This window comes from Triturus cristatus, chromosome 8, assembly GCF_964204655.1.
Source record: "Triturus cristatus chromosome 8, aTriCri1.1, whole genome shotgun sequence".
Taxonomy (NCBI): Eukaryota; Metazoa; Chordata; class Amphibia; order Caudata; family Salamandridae; genus Triturus; species Triturus cristatus.
The window spans coordinates 247,731,905-247,751,399 of NC_140591.1; the positions used below are offsets into that span (position 1 = coordinate 247,731,905).

At 42.6% G+C, this 19,495-nt stretch overlaps 1 protein-coding gene across 2 annotated transcripts in view; it reads right to left on the bottom strand.

The window, feature by feature from the left end:
* Nucleotides 1–4,282: 4,282 nt before the first annotated feature.
* The window catches only part of TMEM123 (transmembrane protein 123), a 243,314-nt gene continuing 228,101 nt past the window's right edge, over nt 4,283–19,495 (bottom strand). Inside the window, exons 5-6 of one of the 2 annotated variants that reach the window (XM_085621446.1) lie at nt 16,641–16,791; nt 4,283–6,380 (exon numbers count right to left, since the gene is read on the bottom strand). In XM_085621446.1, coding sequence (XP_085477572.1) covers nt 6,356–6,380; nt 16,641–16,791 — 176 coding nt within the window. In that variant the 3' untranslated portion in view covers nt 4,283–6,355. The remainder of the gene's footprint in view (nt 6,381–16,640; nt 16,792–19,495) is intronic. The other variant, XM_085621447.1, reaches the window with a different exon arrangement.

A 19,495-nucleotide genomic window follows, 5' to 3' on the forward strand; every position in this document is an offset into this window, starting at 1 on the left:
AGGTGAAAGTGCAAACTTCTCTGGTGCTTTAGGTGATTTTTCCGGAGAGATCTGCACGATATGCAGGCCTGGAAATGATGAACGATCTCCTGAAGATCTAGATCTGGCTCTTCTCTCCGCGGTCACTGCCGCTCTTTCCTTCGACGTCGAACGCCTCGACGTCGATGATGTTTGTGTCACCATCGGCGCCGATTGTTGTGAATGGTGCTCCGCCCTCGACGGTGGTCTCGACGCTGACCCCCTACGTCGTTGCGGGGACCTCGACGTCTATCTTCGTCGTCGAACAGGTGTTTGTCAACAAACTGGCGACTTCGACGTCGACCTTCGTTGTCGACCGGATGACTTCGACGTCGACCTTCCATGACGTCGACTGGGTGACTTCGAAGTCGACCTTCCATGACGTCGGCTTGGCGACTTCGTCGTCGACCTTTTATGACGTCGAATGTAGGTTGACCTCATCGACGTCGAATGCCTTGACGTCGAACGGCCCACTCGCGGCGACACATAAGTCGTCGCCTCTCTCGACGCCGATCCCCTTGAGGGTGGCGGAGAGTGTCTCGACGTCGACGGAAGCCTCAACGTTGATGGAGACAGTCCAGATCTCACCGGACTAACAGCCTTCGAGCCCGAAGGACTGCGCCTCGACGCCGACTTACTTCTCTGCGGTGGAGAATCTCGACGTCGAGATAAATCTCTTGACACAGAAGTCGTCTACTGTTTTTTCGACAGTACCTTCGACGGCGAATCTCCTGGAACCTTGGTCTTCCTGGGGTCAGGAGAGGTGATATGTCGCCGTTTCTGCGGTTGTCTAGCTGAAGAAGATGGTTTTAAAGATGAATGGTCGCTTCACGACGGCTTCTTCCCTTCTCCAGCTGGGCATGCAGCTTAATGCGCTCTCTATCGCGCAGAGTGCGCCTGGAAAACTTCTGGCAGTGGGGACACTGGTCAGGGTTGTGTGACGCTGGTAAACACACAATACACACAGAGTGTGGATCCGCCAGTTCCATCTTATTGCCACAGGAAGGGCATTTCCTAAATAAAGCAGGCATTCTGACTGGAATTTTTTTTAAATTCTTCAGGAAACCAGCAGAATAAGCTTTCAGGAGCCAGAAAATGTCTAATTTTCTGAAAAAATTTGAATTACAAAACCTTCAGTCAAAAAACTGAAGAGCTCAAGCTCCAGGATCCTCATAGAAGGAGCCGGAAAAAAGAACTGACCTAACTGTCACCTGTGGTGCATCATGGGAGCAAGGGGTCTCCTGCAGGTCTTAAAGGCACGGTCCCCTTACTCTAATGCCTTAAAGGCAAGGTGTCAGTTTTCTTTGTTTCTTGATACTCTACTGCAGCCTACAGGCAAGTGCCTGCAATTACAGGTTTACTTTATGGCAATAAAGCATTGTTGTGTGACAATTGGCTTGGTGCTTCCTTTTGTCCTTATAGGTTAGGGGGCACTACAATGCAAACCTATGTAATTTACAGAATTGCCATGTTTGAAACATTTTTTAGGCTGCATGTATATGTTTTCACATATGCATATATATGTATATATATGTATTTTCTATATGCTCCGGGATCCCGTGGGCGGGGATTACTCATAGATTATGACTATTGATGAGTATACCCTGGATGAGAACTAACCTTCTCCAGCTACAGCCCCGCTGTGGACCTCGGACTTCCAGAAAAGAGTCTAAGTCCTTAGCAAGAAAGCTTCACTGGCTCGAAGCGGAGCAGCATCTGATAGACATCGGTGACTCACTTGGTGCAAACTCTGGACTTTTACCGCCTTCATCGACTGTTTCACTGGGACCTCGTCCTCCCTAAACCCTCCAGCGAAGAGCCTGTCTTTGGATCCAACCTGCAGGCTTGTCCTGCTGAGGGCTCCAACTTCTTTATACAATTTTAGGTGTGAAGATGATCTTCTGACCGAGACCAATCCGACCTTTGTATCCGACCCACACTCCATTGTAGTAGGCCTTAAACCTTGTTGCAGTCTAGGGGCTACCATTTGTGGCACTATTTTGGTTTAAAACTTTACAAATTCATGTCACCGGTTCCTATTCTATTTGTGACGTTTTGGTATTATTTTGTTAATTAAATTATCTCTATATTTATAAATTGGAGTTGGATTGTTATTATGTTGTGTTTTCAACTGTTTTATTGTTTTGGTACTTCTGAATGCTTTACACATTTTATTAAGTTAAGCCTATCATCTATGTGCAATGGCTACCAGGAGTAAGCTCAGGTTTTAATTTCTGAAACTGTTACTGGACTTAACAAGAGAAGTGACATTATTGCTTGTGGTCAACTACCATCCATCCCAAATAATAATTAACTTTCTAACAGCTGCTGTGTATTACCCAGATAGAGGCACTCAGAATTGACAAAGCCTTTTTTAGGTTTCGGCTCTGATATGTTGTATATACTTTTGTGGGCTTTAGCCCACACATAGGCTTCCCATTTGCTGGCTTCATCGTCACTCTCATATTCTTCCTACCCGTTTGTCCATAGCTTATATGTGTCATACATCTTCCTGTGTTTAGCCCTACTATCCATCCAGGCCTACAATTTAATGACCATTTTAGGAAATAATGTTTTCTTTGTTTAAGAGCTGTCCTTAGTGTTTCTGGCGTATTTATATAGTGCTTACTACCTCTGGAGGTGTTGAAAGGACAGATATCTATAAAATACAGTCTGGGTATTACTAAAATCTATATTTTGGAAGCACCATTTTATCTTAACCCTTTGTGCGTATTTAGTAGCAATCTATCTTATACTGTGTGCAATGCAAGTTTAAAATATTGACTTACATATTCACAGTGCTTTCTGTCACAGGCTGTGACCTTGGAGCACTAAAAATACACAAGTCACTATTCTCCACTGCACCAACCAAGATTTCCTTCAGTGCATTAATTAATAGAGGTTTCATACTGTACTATAGTGCATTTCCCACTGAGTAACAACTTTTAAATTTATTTTTCATTAAGCTGTGCGTTATTTTAGATATAGCTACGTGACAGTGGGAAAAAAAACGTATTGAATACTTTCTTTTTTTAGTTACACCTTTAAACCTGCCCCATGCTCACTGACCCTGCCTCCACTGCACGCAGCACCACTGTTCCCATACTTTTTTTAATGCACTTCAACCGCTGCTCTGATCCCTCAAATAAAACATACTCTGTGTCCGAATGCCTAGCGTTGGTAACCGTGCGCTTATCAAATAAAAGCAGATCCACGGTCTATACTGGAAAGCTGTGTATCATTTTAAAGTCCCCGCTACACAGCGCAAGTGCTGTCTCTTCAAGTCACGTTTACTGTTAGTGCGCTTGGAGGCCGCCCATTACTTCAAAGCCACTCTCAACTGCTTGCTCCCTCCTGGTCAGCTCTCCCGTATCCACTTACCCATTTTCTTCAGGTGTCAGCTAGCTAGCGCATGAGCTGTATCTTCGAGACATGTACTCTCAAGTTAAAGAGTAGCGCTAAGAGGTGGCCAGAGCTGGCTGCGTCTTAGCGCTTTTTTTCCATGACTTTCAGCCATGTTGAACAGCAGCAATGCTGCTATTCGATATTTCTAAAATAGACATCGACATTGCCAATAGCACTCTGATTGCCGAGACCAACTGACTTTGGCAATGCCCGTTATGTTACAGCTGGCAACCCTGGCTGATATACTCCAGTGATCACTAGAAATCTTGCTTAGAGTGGCCACCACTGATGTGGTCACTATTACACCACTAATAATAGTAGTAGCTAGAGGTGTTTTTCACGGAGCATAAGCAGCTCCTATTACAGAAAAGGTTGGAGCACCCTGGCCTATAGCCTTACGTAATGCTACATCCCACAAAATAATCACATCTCTCCACACCTCAACAATCTCCACTGGCTCTCAGTACAGGAAAGATGCAAGTTCAAGCTACTCACCTATGCTTACAAAGCGCTCCACAATATTGGTGTAGCTTACCACAACCACCGCCTCAACTTGTACCAACCCACCAGACACCTTTGTTGTGCGTCCCACGCAACAGCATACCTCCCTCGTATCAAGAAGACCAGAAGCGGAAGACTATCATACCTCGATGTTAAGGCCTGTAACGACCTCCTGAAACACCTCTGAACCTCTCCCTCCCTCATGGAATTCTGAAGAAACCTCAGAAGATGGCTCTTCCAGACAAAACAGGCATGCTCTCCTCTTCCCCCTTTGCAGCCCTACTCAGCACCTGGATACCCTTATGGGTGATTAGCTGTACTTTACAAATCCACATAACATAACAATACAAGAGACACGTTTTTGTCAAGAGTGCAAATCTGACGTTTTATTTGTTTTACATACAAAGATAATATCATTCAGAATTTGAATGGTGTGCATTAACTCTGCTGGTAGAACAAACGCTTTGGCTTTCAGAACAAACATCTTTAAATATCAGGCTCTTGCATTAGAATCCATTTTGCGGTAAAATTGAACCAAGTTTATATTTACATGTCTTGGTGTACCCAGTTTAGACTCATCGCAGAAAAAAAAGGTTAAAATAGCCTTCTTTGATTCATTTTCCAAAGTGATCAAAACATAAGTTACATCACCTTATTAAAGCATAACAAATAACTGTTCAAATCAAGTGAAAATCATTAACCGCATAATGAAACATTCACAAGTGTGCTATGCAGTGAAATGAAAACAAATCCATTTACAGTAAGAGTTTTTCCTAGTTAATTGCCCTACTCTTTGTAACAGAAGACTGGGATGAAACTCCATTACAGCTTCTAAAGTAAGTAAACACTGCCAACAATAAAGTAGTACACAAAGGGAAAAATGCAATGTAACCTTAAGGTCAAACCCATGTATAAGGAACACAAAAAGTTCAGAAATACAAGAAAATTGAAAGGAACAATTTACTAAAGTAGCTGAGTAACAATGTACACCTATATGGATAGTAAGCTAGCAAAAAATGTATCAACAAATGATTTGTAAATGATATTGAGTTGAAAATGTGGTCTATTTCAGAATTTGATCATATTTATACATGGTGCTAAATAAATGAGTTTGAAATCCAAATCACAAGGAAATAGTTCTTGGTGCTGAAAAAATATAAACAAGATAATCCATGTCCGCAATGATAATATTAAGCAATTGTATAAACATGTGTTAGTGAAAAAAAATCATAATGTTAAGGCTAATACACTGAAAAAGATTTCAAACACCTCCATGCACCCATCAGACGGTTAGGCTATGGAAGAGGTTCTCATTGTACTATAGTGGCAAGTAAAGGTGCATTAAACCAGATTGCATTTTTATATAGAAAATCTGTAAACAGTTGATAACCTATGCGTAAGCAAATCAGTTGGCATATCAACCAAACAAAACATGACCCAAGATTAAGCCTGAAGAGTGTTACTTCAGGTGACAAAAATTAACCCTGATGACTACTACTGCACAGGATAAGCTAATTGCGTGCTTTTAGCCATGCTCACTAGCTCTCGGTAATGCTACCTTGGCTAATTTATCCATAGTCACAATAACCACTAAGATCACACTCAGTGATGGATGAAGTTGAGCAATGTCGTCAATTTCATAAAAAAGAAGCAAAGGGAATCAATGAAGATGTAGTTTAGTGCACTACCTAATACGGTGACTGGATGGCTGCAAACTAGGATTGTGGCATTGCTCAAAATTAATCTATTTTGTTTTTGGCTTTTCTTTGGCAAGTGACGCACCTTTGCAATTCTCAGGCTCAACATAGGTAGAACAAAGCCTACCTTTGAAGCCCTAAGAGGTCTTATTAAGCAATAAGACAAGGTCGAAGATATCAACATTACCTTTAACTAGAAGTACAGCGCTTCAGCAGATGAGCTGAACATATAACAGATCCTATTTAATCAAGCTTTCAAATGTTCACAGACAAATCCTTGATGCTGCAATTCTGAAGACTGAACTATAGTAGTCGAAGAAGAAAATTAAGACCACTGCTGCTTTTTATGCATTAAACATTTTCCGAAATGCAGTCCTCTAGGGCATTAGTTTCAACATTTTGATATGGTGGACAGAGAAAGGAGATTCAAATAAATGTGTCTTCTACCATACCTTTGGCCCAAGGTCTAATTTACAAATGTATATGAATATCAACATAAAGGATGAAATTACATGAAGCTTTTGTGGTGGACAGATAGCAGGCAACTGTTTGGGTAATTCAGTAGTTATAGCATAGGTGATGTAAGTTAATTAAAACTCCTCTCAAAGATTTAGCCCGTTCTACAAGAAATCACATTAATTTCATGTACTCTGAGATCCTGTTATAAAGACATCAAATAAACAATGGTGCGGTTTGGTCCACAACTGAGGTTCAAATTCTTGTGAGAACTTCGATTAAATGATTGCCTCATGTTCATCTCTGAAATAGAAGAGAACTTGTTACCAAATATCAGCTTGCAAACATAGATGATATTAACTAAGATTTCATACATATACATCATTTTTTCATTGATTACAGATATTTATTCATTTAACATGGATCCGAGAGTTGTACAGAATGAAAGCACATAGATATGTTTAAAAGAGGTAAATAAAGAAAACGTTAAAAAAAATCTCAAACTAATGGTAAAGCAAAACAAACACTACTAGAACAATAGAAAAATAAATAAAAAAGGTACAACATCTATTTAAAAAGAGAACAAAGTGGCGCGCTTTCAGTTTCTTCCTGAACTGTCATTTTGGAAGAATAGCATGAAAGCAATGTGTTCACTAACAATGCAGTGACATCCAGAGAAGCATTCTGAAGCTAAAATATCATCTACAGTCTGGAGCTTGGAAAGCTACTTGCGGTGCATATTCTACACGTAATGCTACACAAATTCTAGACTTTAAGGCATGTCAAAGTAAATTAAGAAGAATGGGGAGACATAGTAACATTAACATTAGCGAGTCTTTTTTTTGATTATGTATGTTTGCATGTTTTTGTGGTAAACAGAAACAAAGACTATGTTCTATTTCATGGACTATGTTCCGGGTGACATATGGCGAAAAAGGCACCAAGTGGAACAGCAATACAATATTCTGCTTCACACCACTTTTTCTCCTGTACTATCGCTTCATGCTTGCTGTGGAACAGGTCGGCACGCAGGCACCATAGATACTACTCAGTGGCCTATCAGACCATTCTTTCAAAGAAATACAACTGCGCTGTCACAGCGGCGATCCCCGTGGAATCTGGCACCACAGCCTATAGTGGCTAAAAAAAGATGACTTGGCAACCTCACTTAGAGAGGAACTCGCGTCATACTTTGAGCATAGCGTAGGTATAAGAGTAGTGAAAGCAACCTAATAGTAGTTAGTACAGGGAGGGAAGACTTGCTCAAAAAGTTGACATCTGTCCCAGTCAAAGGTGAACATTCACAATGGCTGACAAGAGTCACACTGCTCCAGACTTGATATAATATTGGGTATCTAGAAATGAATGTATCTAATGAACTTCACGTATCAGCAACTTGAGTATAAGCCTCACTTCTTTGGAATACAAAGGAATATTTGGAAGCTTGGGGTTATTAAAAAACCATCACACTTCCCAACTTTATGTATGTGTTGCAAAACTACCCTCACGTAACCCCCGAGCTTCCTTCCGATTTACTATTTGAGTAAATATCTATGGGTGGAAGCCCTCCGGAAGGTTTAATTTCAAAAACACATTCAGCCGCCCTACGATAGGGGCAAGAAATGTCATCTATCCATTTATTTTACTAGGCATCCCAAGTGATCACTATCAAGGATTGACTATTCTGCAACAGAGACAATCCAGCGTATTCAGACTTGAGGTGGATGTCCTCCAAGTCACAGACCTTGAGGCTCTGCTAAAAAGACAAGATCAACACAAGCTACCTAGAATACCACAAATTTGCTGGTATAAAGCCTCAAAACATGTCAAATGACATGGGACTCATACTAATTGATCCCCGCTGTGGCATGATACCAGACTTGCCAATGTTTCTGGCTTGAAGGGTTTCAGGTCCTAGGACCGATCTTGAATATCAAAGCAGGATGGTCGTTTGGGAATCTGATTACATAAAATCATTCTAACAATTACCATCAGAATAAACACAGATCCTAGTTCTATCTTAATTTGCAACTATGACATGCCCACAAGTTATACACAGAGAAGCTCGTCTCTGTACCTGAATTTAACCGTCTTGGACCCAAATTAAGCAAAGAAGAGCTAGGAGGAAAGGAGATCTCTAGGTTATGTAGACCATTGATCAGAAATACACCGGACCCATTGACAGAGTGACGATCACATTAAGAACAAGACTTTGGCAGCCTGGAGAAAGAGGAGTGGATCTCAACCCGACTTAGATTAATATAATTTAAAAACATCAACAGCATCTACTATAATCCAGAAAATCTGTGGCATATGGGTTGAAGCCAAAGCCCAAGGTGTCCACACTCCTAGATGATTATTGGTACACTTTATTACATGATGTGGCAATGCCCAGTGATTAAACAGTATTCAAGAGAAATATATGATACAGTGGGAAGTGTAGGAGGACAACCACTAGTGTCTGTTAATCCTTAGTATAATGGTGGGTTATGACGGACCTCGAGGGCAATAAGCATTGTTTTCTATGGGCACTGTTGTTGCTAAAATGGACATTACTTTATACTGGAACACGGATGGCCCCCACCACCACTGGACAAGTGGTTGAGAGGCTTGGACTACTGCCCGAAAGTTGAAAATATGGTATTTAAAGCAAGAGGCTGCTGTAAGAAATACCAGAAGATCATACGTGCATGGTGGAATAACTTTCAAGAAGGTCTACCTGATATATGATTTAACTGCACAGCATACAGAATAGCCGTGTGACTGGTTGTCCAATAGAAATCATATGATTAAGATGTGAAATTATCTAACTGCCTACACATTTTTGAATTTGTTGAGTAAACAGAAAATAATAAAAAAAGATTCATTAAAAAAAAATATGCTAGGAAAAACCTCTTAATGTGATTGGGCCAGTAGCTAGGACTTTCAAAATATCTGAGAAGGTAGTTATGAATGGGATCCCTATTGCTATGGTTTGTCTAAAAGGATGGATTCAGAGAACAATCTGCATGATTGGGAATGGTAAAGCAGCACTGTCAGCAGAGACAAAGTCCATTCTAATTAGTTATGATTCGAAATGATGTGACTTGACTGTTGTGGAAAATTATCCAAATGCTCAAGGGTTTTTATGTGCTGATAATTTCTTCAAGGAGTTAGGGAAGTATACTGCCACTTTTACTGAACTGGGAATGGTACAGAATTCAATGAATATAGTTTTGGGTTATTGTGCTTTTGGAAGTGCCAAGAGATACAGGCATCAGTTTCCTATTCACAGCTAGTTCAACCTCTATCCCAGTTAAAAAATGTAGGCAGATAGGATATGAAACGGCCAGGTTGCAACAGGATTTTTACCTCCGAAAAGGAGAGGACGAGGTAGAGTAATCATGTTAAGTGGCAAACAATAGAATCGAAAGCAGGCAGGTTGCACCTTCCCTTTGAGTTCTATCATCTCCAAAGTAGGAATTCAGTTGAGTTTGTGTGTACAAGAATGGATGAAGATCTTGTCAGATCTTTGGGTGTAAAAGATTGTGCACGGTATGTGACAGTTTGCAGAGAGCCCAGAACCAGATGGTTTGGCTCGTTCTAAAAGGTGCTTATTTTATAATTCCAATTCAGAGGTAGTATTGGAGGTTTCTATAGTTTCCTTTGGAGATCACGTTTTGGCCGTTCACTTGCCTTCATTTAGTTCATCGTGCGCACCTTAATGTTCAACCAAATTATTAAATCTGTATTTGGTTTTGCAACTGAAAGGAGTTGGGCTCCTGATCTACTTAGACAGTATGTTTCTAATGGCTCAGATCATCAAATTCTGTTTCATCAGTTGCAAAGGACAGTGCAGTAGCTGGCCAAGACCATGACGGTTAGGCTTGTTGGTGAATTCCAAGAGATCATTCACGAGTTTACTAGCAGAGAAAATTAGCTTAGTGTCCAGGGAATTACAACGGTTATTGAAACGGGAGTGGTTTCCTTTGATAGAATTATCTCAGGTGATAAGTTGTTGTCATTGGCAATTCAGACATTTTTTCCACAGCTCTTATATTGCAGGACATTGCAGAGACTAAAAGGAGAGTACCTCTAAAGAGCAGTTATTGGTGTGTTTAAACAAAGAATTATATTAAAATATAAAAAAGAGACCACTTTTTTGTATACTTTAATATGTCCCCCTAAATGGGATGGTTATGCCCAGATGTGGGTTCTGTGCACACTGTCACTGGAACCAAGCTATATCTGGTTGATGAGCCCTAACTGGGGCGAAAGTGGATCTAGATTGATTAAGGGCCATATGTAGGAAGCTGTTTTGCGACCGCAAACACTGCGAATCACAAAAAACAGGGTGTATGCGATCGCAAAACAGACCGTTCCTATGTAGGAAAGGTTTCCGCTGCCCAAAAATGAGCATCGCTGATTTAGCGATTACCATTTTAGCGTAACACAGATTCTGCGAATTATTTTGCGAAATCGCAGTCTGCGTCACATCAACTGCAAAATTCGCTACTACCGATTTCGGTAAATGCGAATTTGCAAATTCAGATGTAGGAAAAAAAAAATCGCAATTAGCGATTTTACGAAAATCGCAAATTTGCACTTCTCAATTACCACCAACTCTGAGCAGGTGGTAACCAGGTGCAACCTATTTAAACAGGCCCACAAAGCCACTGGGACTTCCCACCATGGCTGGCCTGTCCGTGATGCGAATCAGAGATGCCACACAGAGAAGGAGACGCCAGGAAAGGATCTACAGAGCACACATCACCCTATTCCAACTGACCGAGGAGGCGATCCATGTGAACTACAGGCTGCACCCAGACAGCATCCTGGATTTAATAGAGGAGCTGACACCCATACTTGAACATCCCACACGCAGGGCACACACCATTCCCACCCATGTTCAGGTCCTGTGCTCACTGCACCTCCTGGCATCAGGGAGTTTTCAGGGGGTGATCACCACAGCAGGAGGGTTCTCTCAAAGTGCACTTTCGCACTTCTTCCACGCTTTCCTTGATGTAATGGTACAGAGGCTGCATCACCACATACAATTTCCAAGCACACAACAGGCACTAGATCAGACCAAGCAGGAACTCTACCAAATTGCCCAATTCCCCCACGTCATTGGCTGCGTAGATGGGACCCATGTCGCAATCTCACCCCCATCACAGAATGAGTATGTTTTTAGGAACAGAAAGTCATATCATTCCCTGAACATCCAGGTAGTGTGCAACCCCCAACATATAATCACTGATATTGTGGCCAAATACCCAGGAAGCACACACGACTCATTCATGTTTTGCCACTGTGCATTACATCGCATACTCACAAATGGCGAATTCAGAGAGGGCTACCCGCTAGGTAAATGCATGGCTTACAGACACAGAACCCGTAAAGTTATGTAGTGGCAGGACAGTATTGAACATAAATCTACTTATACCCTGCAGGTGACAGTGCGTATGCTGTACGGGACTACATCCTCACACCGTACCTGAATCCAACCACTGCATGTGAGAGGAGGTACAACAGCGCGCACAGAGCCACACGCTGTGCCACTGAGAGGACCTTTGGAATCCTAAAGAGCCGTTTCCGATGCATCCATAAGAGTGGAGGTGCGCTACAGTACAGCCCTGAGACATGTTGCAAAATTGTGGTTGCCTGTGCAATGCTGCACAACATCGCTACCAAGAAAGGCACCCCAGTGGATCTGACAGACTCAGAATCATCAGATGAGGAGGGACCAGCTCCACGTCGCGGACCAGCAGGTGGGGCCGCGGCGGCTGCCAGACGCATGAGACGAGATGAGATCACACAGAACTACTTCTAAGTGAGTAATGAGGACACAATGCCACTGAATGGTGTTAAACAGTGATGTTTATTTCCTTTGTTGCAGGAATACATCTGTCACACAGCATGACTTTATTGTTAGTGCTTGCACATGTTTGTGCCACAGTGCAAGAATTTCCATCGGCCACGGAGTCAATATAGAATGTGTTGCTTCACACATGGCCATTAGTCCCTGGTGTACTTTCACCTCCTACGTGCACGCCCTGTTGCCCCTCGCTCTGTCTGCCCATTGCCCTCCCTGGAGTCATCATCCACTCTCCCCTGGCACACACTCCCGCATCTGTCCGGTGGAATTGGGGGAGTGATGCTGCTTCTGCTGGCATATTCGTCTGTATCTATTGCATTAAGTGGGCCTATGCCACCTGTGACAGCTGCGCGCATCTGGTCCACCGCATGTGTTACCTGCACCAGGACCCTGCCCACGTCCTGGCAGCAGTGGGCCATCTCACGCTGCATACTGACACATCTTCGGGCCAGCAGGGATGTGGCGGTTGACTGGCAGTTGACTGCTCTTGTGTACAAGTCCAGCCGGGTGTGATGGCGATGTCTCTCCCTGCGCCGGGCTGCCCTGTCCCTCCTTATCTCCCTGCAGAGTCCTTCCACAGCACCAGTCATGGCCATTACACCAGCCTGCAACTCAGTCATGTTATGATTGTGTGCAACCAGTTGGCGCTGTATTGATCTTATCCCCTTGACTTGCAGGCGCTGTTTCAGCATGCTGTCCTCAAGGCCCGAGAACACCGTGTCTTCTTCGACAGGAGCAGTGCTGGTGGACGGCCATGCCCTGCGTCTCAACCCTCTCCCTTCTCTGGATTGTTCAGGGGACTGTGTTGTCTGCTGTCCTGCACGCTGCCTGTGCCTCTCCTGCTGTGTCTGGTGCCTGTGCCTCCAATAGTGGCAGTGGTGACACTATGTTGCGCCGCCTGCATGGTGCAAGGTTTGCCGGCCTTGCTTCGCTCTGCTTCTCCTGCCCTGCCTCGTCCTCCATTTCTGGTGTTTCCTCCCCTTCTGGCATGATTTCCTGTGTTGGTGGTGGTGCTGTGAATTTAAAGGCACACATTAATTCTGTGTCCTGTCTCGCATTTGTAATGCATTACAAATTAAAATTCACATGAGTACTATCTGTCTGTTTCCCTCTTTTCATGAAGGACTCATCCCTAATCCACCAAGCTGTGTCTCACTGGCCCAGTTATCAGTGCATGTGACTACATCTCCCATAATGCATTTCTGGGTATGCTGGTGGACATGTACTGGAGTTGCACTCAGGTTGCCTTTCGGGGGGTGTGAGTGGGTTGGGTATGTATCAGGGGGTTTTGGCATGCATCTTACCTTGTCTGGTGTCTCTGTGTTCGGAGTTGTCCAGGTCAGCCACGCCACTCACACTCTCAGGCTAAAGGGTGTCCTCCACCAGCTCCTCCAGGGGCGTTGGGTCTGTTGCTGTTGATGGCCCACCACCAGTCTTTTTGGCCTTGGCCAATCTTGTAGCCACCCTCTCCTTTGACCTTTGCCGCATGTCGTACCACCTTTTTCTGAGGTCTTCGACTGAGGGGTGTGTCACGCCAATGGCATTTACTTTTTCCTGGATGTCACTCCATATTTTTCTTTTTCGTGCCTCTGGCACACATAGGGAACTTTTGCCAAACAGGAGGTCATGGCTGCTGACTATTTCCTGAGTGAGGACCTCCAGCTCCCTTTCGCTAAATTTTTGTTTCCTCTTTCTGGGTGGTTCTTCCTGCTGCTTCTCTGGCCCGTGGGACTCCATTTATCTTGCTTTCAGTAGCTGAGCACAAATCTCCAACTGTCCTCACAGGCTATCACTCAGCTTCTGGCTCTCACTCAGCTTCTGGCAATCAGGTGCAGCATGGGCAGTCACACTTCCTGGTTGTGATGTCATCATTCTGCACCTGAATTGCAGATTCCCGGATCGGCGATCCCTTAATTGCATTCTCGCAATTAAGGAATCGCAATTTTGGTAATCGCAAAATAATTCTGCGATTTTTGGGGAGTCGCTATTATTGTGCGATAATTTACCTACATCGGAATTTGCGATTCCCAAAATGCGATTCGCGGAAAATCGCAATTTCAGAATCGCAAATTGCTTTTTACCTACATATGGCCCTAATTTCTTATTCAGGGAGGTCATGGCCTGACAGTTTGGGCTGAACTGTTCCCACTAGTGCAGGGTCAAGACTGATTTGCACATCACTGGGTTTTAACTGAGGTGGCATGGTGTGTAAAATAAGGATAAATTGGGATGCGGCTTCAGAAATTACCAGTGGCTGAGATTAATCCAAGCATTTCATCCATTACTTTTTTTTTAATAAAAACATTTTTCACAAAATATGGAGGTATAGAATGGCAGACTGATTGTGGAGAATAGGTGGAGATGGTGGTCCAGTCTGATACTAGTCTATCTTGTAGTGAGCAAAGATGGGTTTGGACCCAACTCTTGGGAAATGGTCGTCTAAGGGAAGGAAGTTGCATATCAGTTATTTGAAGCTGTAAGCAGGCACGTTAGCAATAAAGAGTTTAGTGAAAGGGAGGAACATATTGATTTTGTTAAGGATAGGCAATTGGACTGCTCCAATATATCAATAATCTTGGGAGGCAAAACGTCAAAGAATTAGCAGATTTGGCAATTGGTTGTTGGTAATATTAGCTGGGTTGACAGGGTATGGTTAAATCAGAAAATGTTCCAGGGCTGTTTAATGTGGAGGCAGATTGGACTGTAATGTACTTGAGAGATTTCAGCGAATGGATCTTTGATATCGAAGTGTTCAATGTACTGATGAAAAGATGGGAAGCTTTTGTAATGGACCTGTTTGGATGCCTGTTATCCAGGTAGCTTCAGAGGTTCTTCAATGAGAGGCAGATACAGAGGCAAAAGCAGTGGATCCATTTCTTGGTGTGGCCAAAGGTGGGAGCTTTTAGGTTTTGCAATGATTGTTGTAACTACTAAAGAGAGACAGGGGCTGTCGGAGAGGTTTTAGTTCTTAGCCTTTAAGAACATTACTAATTAATCGTGTTCCTTTAGAATAGAAGAGATTTGCAAACAATCTGAGTCTATATGTGATTAATAAAATCGCAATTTTCTTGGACACTTAATGCTATGAACATCGAAACTTAAAATTCCACAGACATTTTTTGGTATATAATCAAGAAGCACTGACATGACTGAACTCGAAATCTTGAGTAGAATGTTCATGCACATATAAATACATTTTAACCTTCAAAAGAGTATGACTATGTACAGTGTGGCCGTCTAAAAGAGATGGTAAAAGTTTAAGTATAATCCAACGAAGACTGAACTGTGAATTTAATTTGGTCTTTACTTACATATTGCACATTTTAAAGCAGTTCCCCAACAGTCAAGAAAAATAGAATGGAGTAATTGTATAAAACGTAGTTAGTACCTAAAATAATAATATGTTACCGGCCTTTAGAACACAGAGGGACTCGGTGGACCTGTCTGTCTGCTTGGAGGGCGGGAGGCTGCAAGCTGCTGGCAGATGTTTCCTAATGAGGAATATATAGCGTTCGAGACTGAACAGGAAGGCTTCCATATAGGGCTGGGCAGCATGCTAGTATTGCAGCTATTGTGCGCCATACATGGCCCACATTCCCAATGGCCCTGGCTACATCACTCACTTTTAGAGGTCCCTTGCAGCTTGGTAGGAGCCGACACCTGGTTTCCCACCTGTATAAGGCCATGACAGTGGATCATTGGGGTGATCCGTTTCCTGTGCAGTAGCCCTGAGAGGGAGACCTGGGGGCTTCTCTTGAGGATGCCCAATGGAAGCGGATGTGTGCCTGGTGAAGAATGTGTAGAGTAAAGCAAGTTTCAAAATTCTACACTTTCACATCATTCATCGTACAAATTTCACACCAATGTTCTTACATAGAATAGATCCTGGTAAGACAGATTCTTGCCACAGGCGCTCCAGTGGCCTCTTTTTTGCACTTGACATGGGAGTGCCCTGAGGTGAATCAATATTGGGGGAAAGTGTTGACTCAAGTAAGGTCTGTGATGCAGGTCGCTGTGGATATGGAATCTGCTGTCTGTCTGATGGGCGACATCCGTAAGCTGAAAAGGGCCTTCAAATTACTGCACTTGATGTTATTGTCGGCCAAGAGACAGGTGGCGATTACGTGGATGAGCCGGTGTAGACCGAGTGATGGAAGATGGGCGGTGGATGTGGTTGATTGGGCCGTAGCCTAGGAGTTCCGTCTGAAGAGGAGCAGGCATGATGATAGGGCGCAGGAGGATATTGGGGTACGGGTGAGGCTGTTGGATAGATTTAAGGGAGGTCAAGATCATCCTCCTCATTGGAGGATGAAGGGTCGCAAGTTACTTAAGATGCGTAAACCTGGACTGTTGTTATGAGTGGGGTGGAAGGATATGGAGGGGGAGGTAAGGACAGATCCTTCAAAAGGTATGTGAACATGTATGTTGGACAAATCATTATGTGATGTTACACTGATTCTACTGTAGGACCTAAACCTCATCTGTGACGTGGTAGAATATTGCCATTGATTGGATACCAGTTGGTACCCGTTTGTATTGTTGAAACTAATAAAATATTTCTTTAAAAAAATATAATAATATGTATTCACGATGATACTTTCAACTGCCCCAAAGTAAACACTGAAAAGAGAATGCATTGTTTATGTTGGCCAGCCAGAAACAATCACAATTTACAACAAATCTGTGCGTAAAAAGGAAAAACTTACATAGTCCTGTACTGAACTCCTCTTTTAGAAGCATAAAATTTACATCCGATATAGAGCACGATCAGAATTCCCAGTGTCAGCACAATGCCACCTACAAAACTGCCTGCATCAAATTTGGAGCTCTTGCTTTGCCCAGAAGAGCCAGGGATATCTAGAGTAAAAGGAGAAAGTAATTTAAACGTGGCTTGTATCATTTATGTAGTTCAACTGTGTTTAGTACGTGCGAGCATTTACAAATCTGATTAAAATACCTGAAAGACCTACAAGTGTCCAGATGAGCAAGATACTCTTTCTAGAGTTGGTTTCTAAGAATGGTACGTTTGAGAAAACAACATACTTACATTTTAGACCATATTTTTAAAAGTTCCATGAAAGGTCTTTAAAAAATACATCAATGTGGCTCACTGGAATCAGAATGCCTAAAACGAAATTAATGTTGCTGGAAGGGAAACCGCAATGCCCCTCTTCATTTTACCACATCTACCAACATAAGCCACCCAAAACAGCATAGTACAGCATGCACCTTCTTTCTATTAGTGCACTGCCCACCTGTAACCACCTTCTGAGTAAGCTTCCATATCCACCTATCATACACAACACCAAAAGACATACAGCAACAGAACAACCCAACAAGCATTGGCATAGCCAATAGGTCTCGCTTTTGGGACCTTATAAGTATTTAGTTATGCAGCACAATATCCTTGGTGCAACAACTTTAACTGTTGCATGGGTAAACACTTATAAGGTCCCAAAGGCGAGACCCATTGGCATTTTGCGTTTTAGCCATAATTCCTTATGCTCATTGACAAACACTATCATGACTCCTAACATTGATATATAATTTGATATGTGAGCATTGGAACTTTCTGCAATATGTGACATGTTTTGCTTGTCTTCATTATAGTCACATGTAAAATGTCTGAGTTCTAAAGGTTGTTGACCTTTTTTCTGTTGCGGTTCCTACTTCAATATTATGCTATATGCATTATTAAAAGCATTTGCAATTCCATTCGGGAAAACTAACATAGGTTTCATTGTATCTCTATGTAATATGGTTTAAGAGATTTTATAGTAAGGGACCACTGTTACTTAGAATACGGATACCCATGGTCCCTTAAATACTCTTTGGTTTCCCTTGTTCCTTAGAACACATAAATATACACTTATCATACAAAGAGGTACACAGGCTGACAGAAGAATAAATTACCAACAGAGAGTACAAAAGGCAGAATATCTGTAGGCCTTAAATACAAAAAAGCAAACTTTCAGAAGGTCTTAAATCCAAGACCTCTACAATTACAGGAATTCACCGTGCCTTTAACAAAATGTCTGAGATTTTGATCACTTCATTTAAGTCATCATATTTACCATTACGCAATATTGTGAGGGTTAACAAGGAAAACATGTTAGAAAAGTAGCGAAAGGTACATCTGAATTATTCTTAAATCACCATCATGCCCCAAGCAGCCTTAACTCTAGGAGCTTATATAGATGGCGGAAAAGGTGTTAATTCCAAGAACAATAAAAAATTAGTCACTTGGAAAACCAGTGATATGGCTGCCCTCTGTCCGTTCCAAAGGTCAGGCCAGGGTCTGTGGAAAGAATATTCGAAAGCACAGATGCCCCCAAGGGTTTTGATTCCTCTGGACACTTAGGACTGCAATACATTCCGTATGACTGCCCTCCTCAAATCTGTGCTGCTGCTAGAGACAAACAAGCATTGTAAATTATCTACGTATCTAAGACACATTAACATCATTACAAGGCCATGTGCTAGCCCCTGAAAGCTCAGGTAGCCATACTGGCTAAAAATTGAGTCACGTCTTGAGCCAATCAAGTGAAGTTTTACAAGTCTTGCTGAATGCGGTACCTCTTTATCAGACAAAGTAAATTCCAGGACAGAACAGATACAAATGAAATGTGTCCTTCTCTGATTGGGTAATGTAGTAACATATAGTCACATATAGTGTTTCCTTGAAGTGGCAGCTCAGCTGCAACTTAATCAGAGGAAAGCCTCTGAATGAAGTAGAGAGTATGGGCATTACTCAAAGGAGCGACCTGTGGCTCTCAAAAGAGCAGACATCCCGTCAACAAACAACCCCATCATCTGCTGTTCTTCGTGGTGCTTTTATTGTATGCGCAATGTTTGGCAACTAGTGATAAAGTAAACATAATTAAACACTGCTCCATAAAAAGAGCCTCAGAGATGCATATTGAGGTGGTTGGGGCAGGGGAGTTTAAACCTGTATTTGTAATCACAGCTCGGAAAATATGCTCCCTCGATAGCAGGTTTTGAATTGATTTTTGCTGGATAGTAAAGTTGCTGGCGTGGGCAGGCAGAGATTTCTTCCAGTCTGCTTGTGAAAGTCAGAAACAGTGAGTAGATAATGCCTCTTGTTCTCTCTAAAGTTCATTCATTAACTCAGAGCAATTCCAGGTCATAGTGATGAACATTAGATGCCTCAGATGCAAAAAAAAGGCACTGGGCTCTGCACTGAACCAGCTCAGCACCATGTGGCCCCAGAGCTCAAACACAGCCCAAGAGCACAGAACGAAGCAGACTGCGCCCTGCGATGGTAACCCCTCAATGGTAACGGGTCCTTACTCCCAGGAAGCCACTACAAGAGCAGAACGTGCGCTATACTAGTGGGTGCAGATGACATACATACCATAGCTTGAGTGTGACACATGACGAGTGTGAAGTAAAGTGAAGTGTAAATGGAATTATATTTAGGATATGAAGCTTATATAGAACAAATGTGAATAGTTAGATAGTTTTCATTGCAGCCCCACATCCTTGATGTTTAACCATATGGCTTATTTCTTTGTGAATGGTGCTCCATTCAATCAGTGCA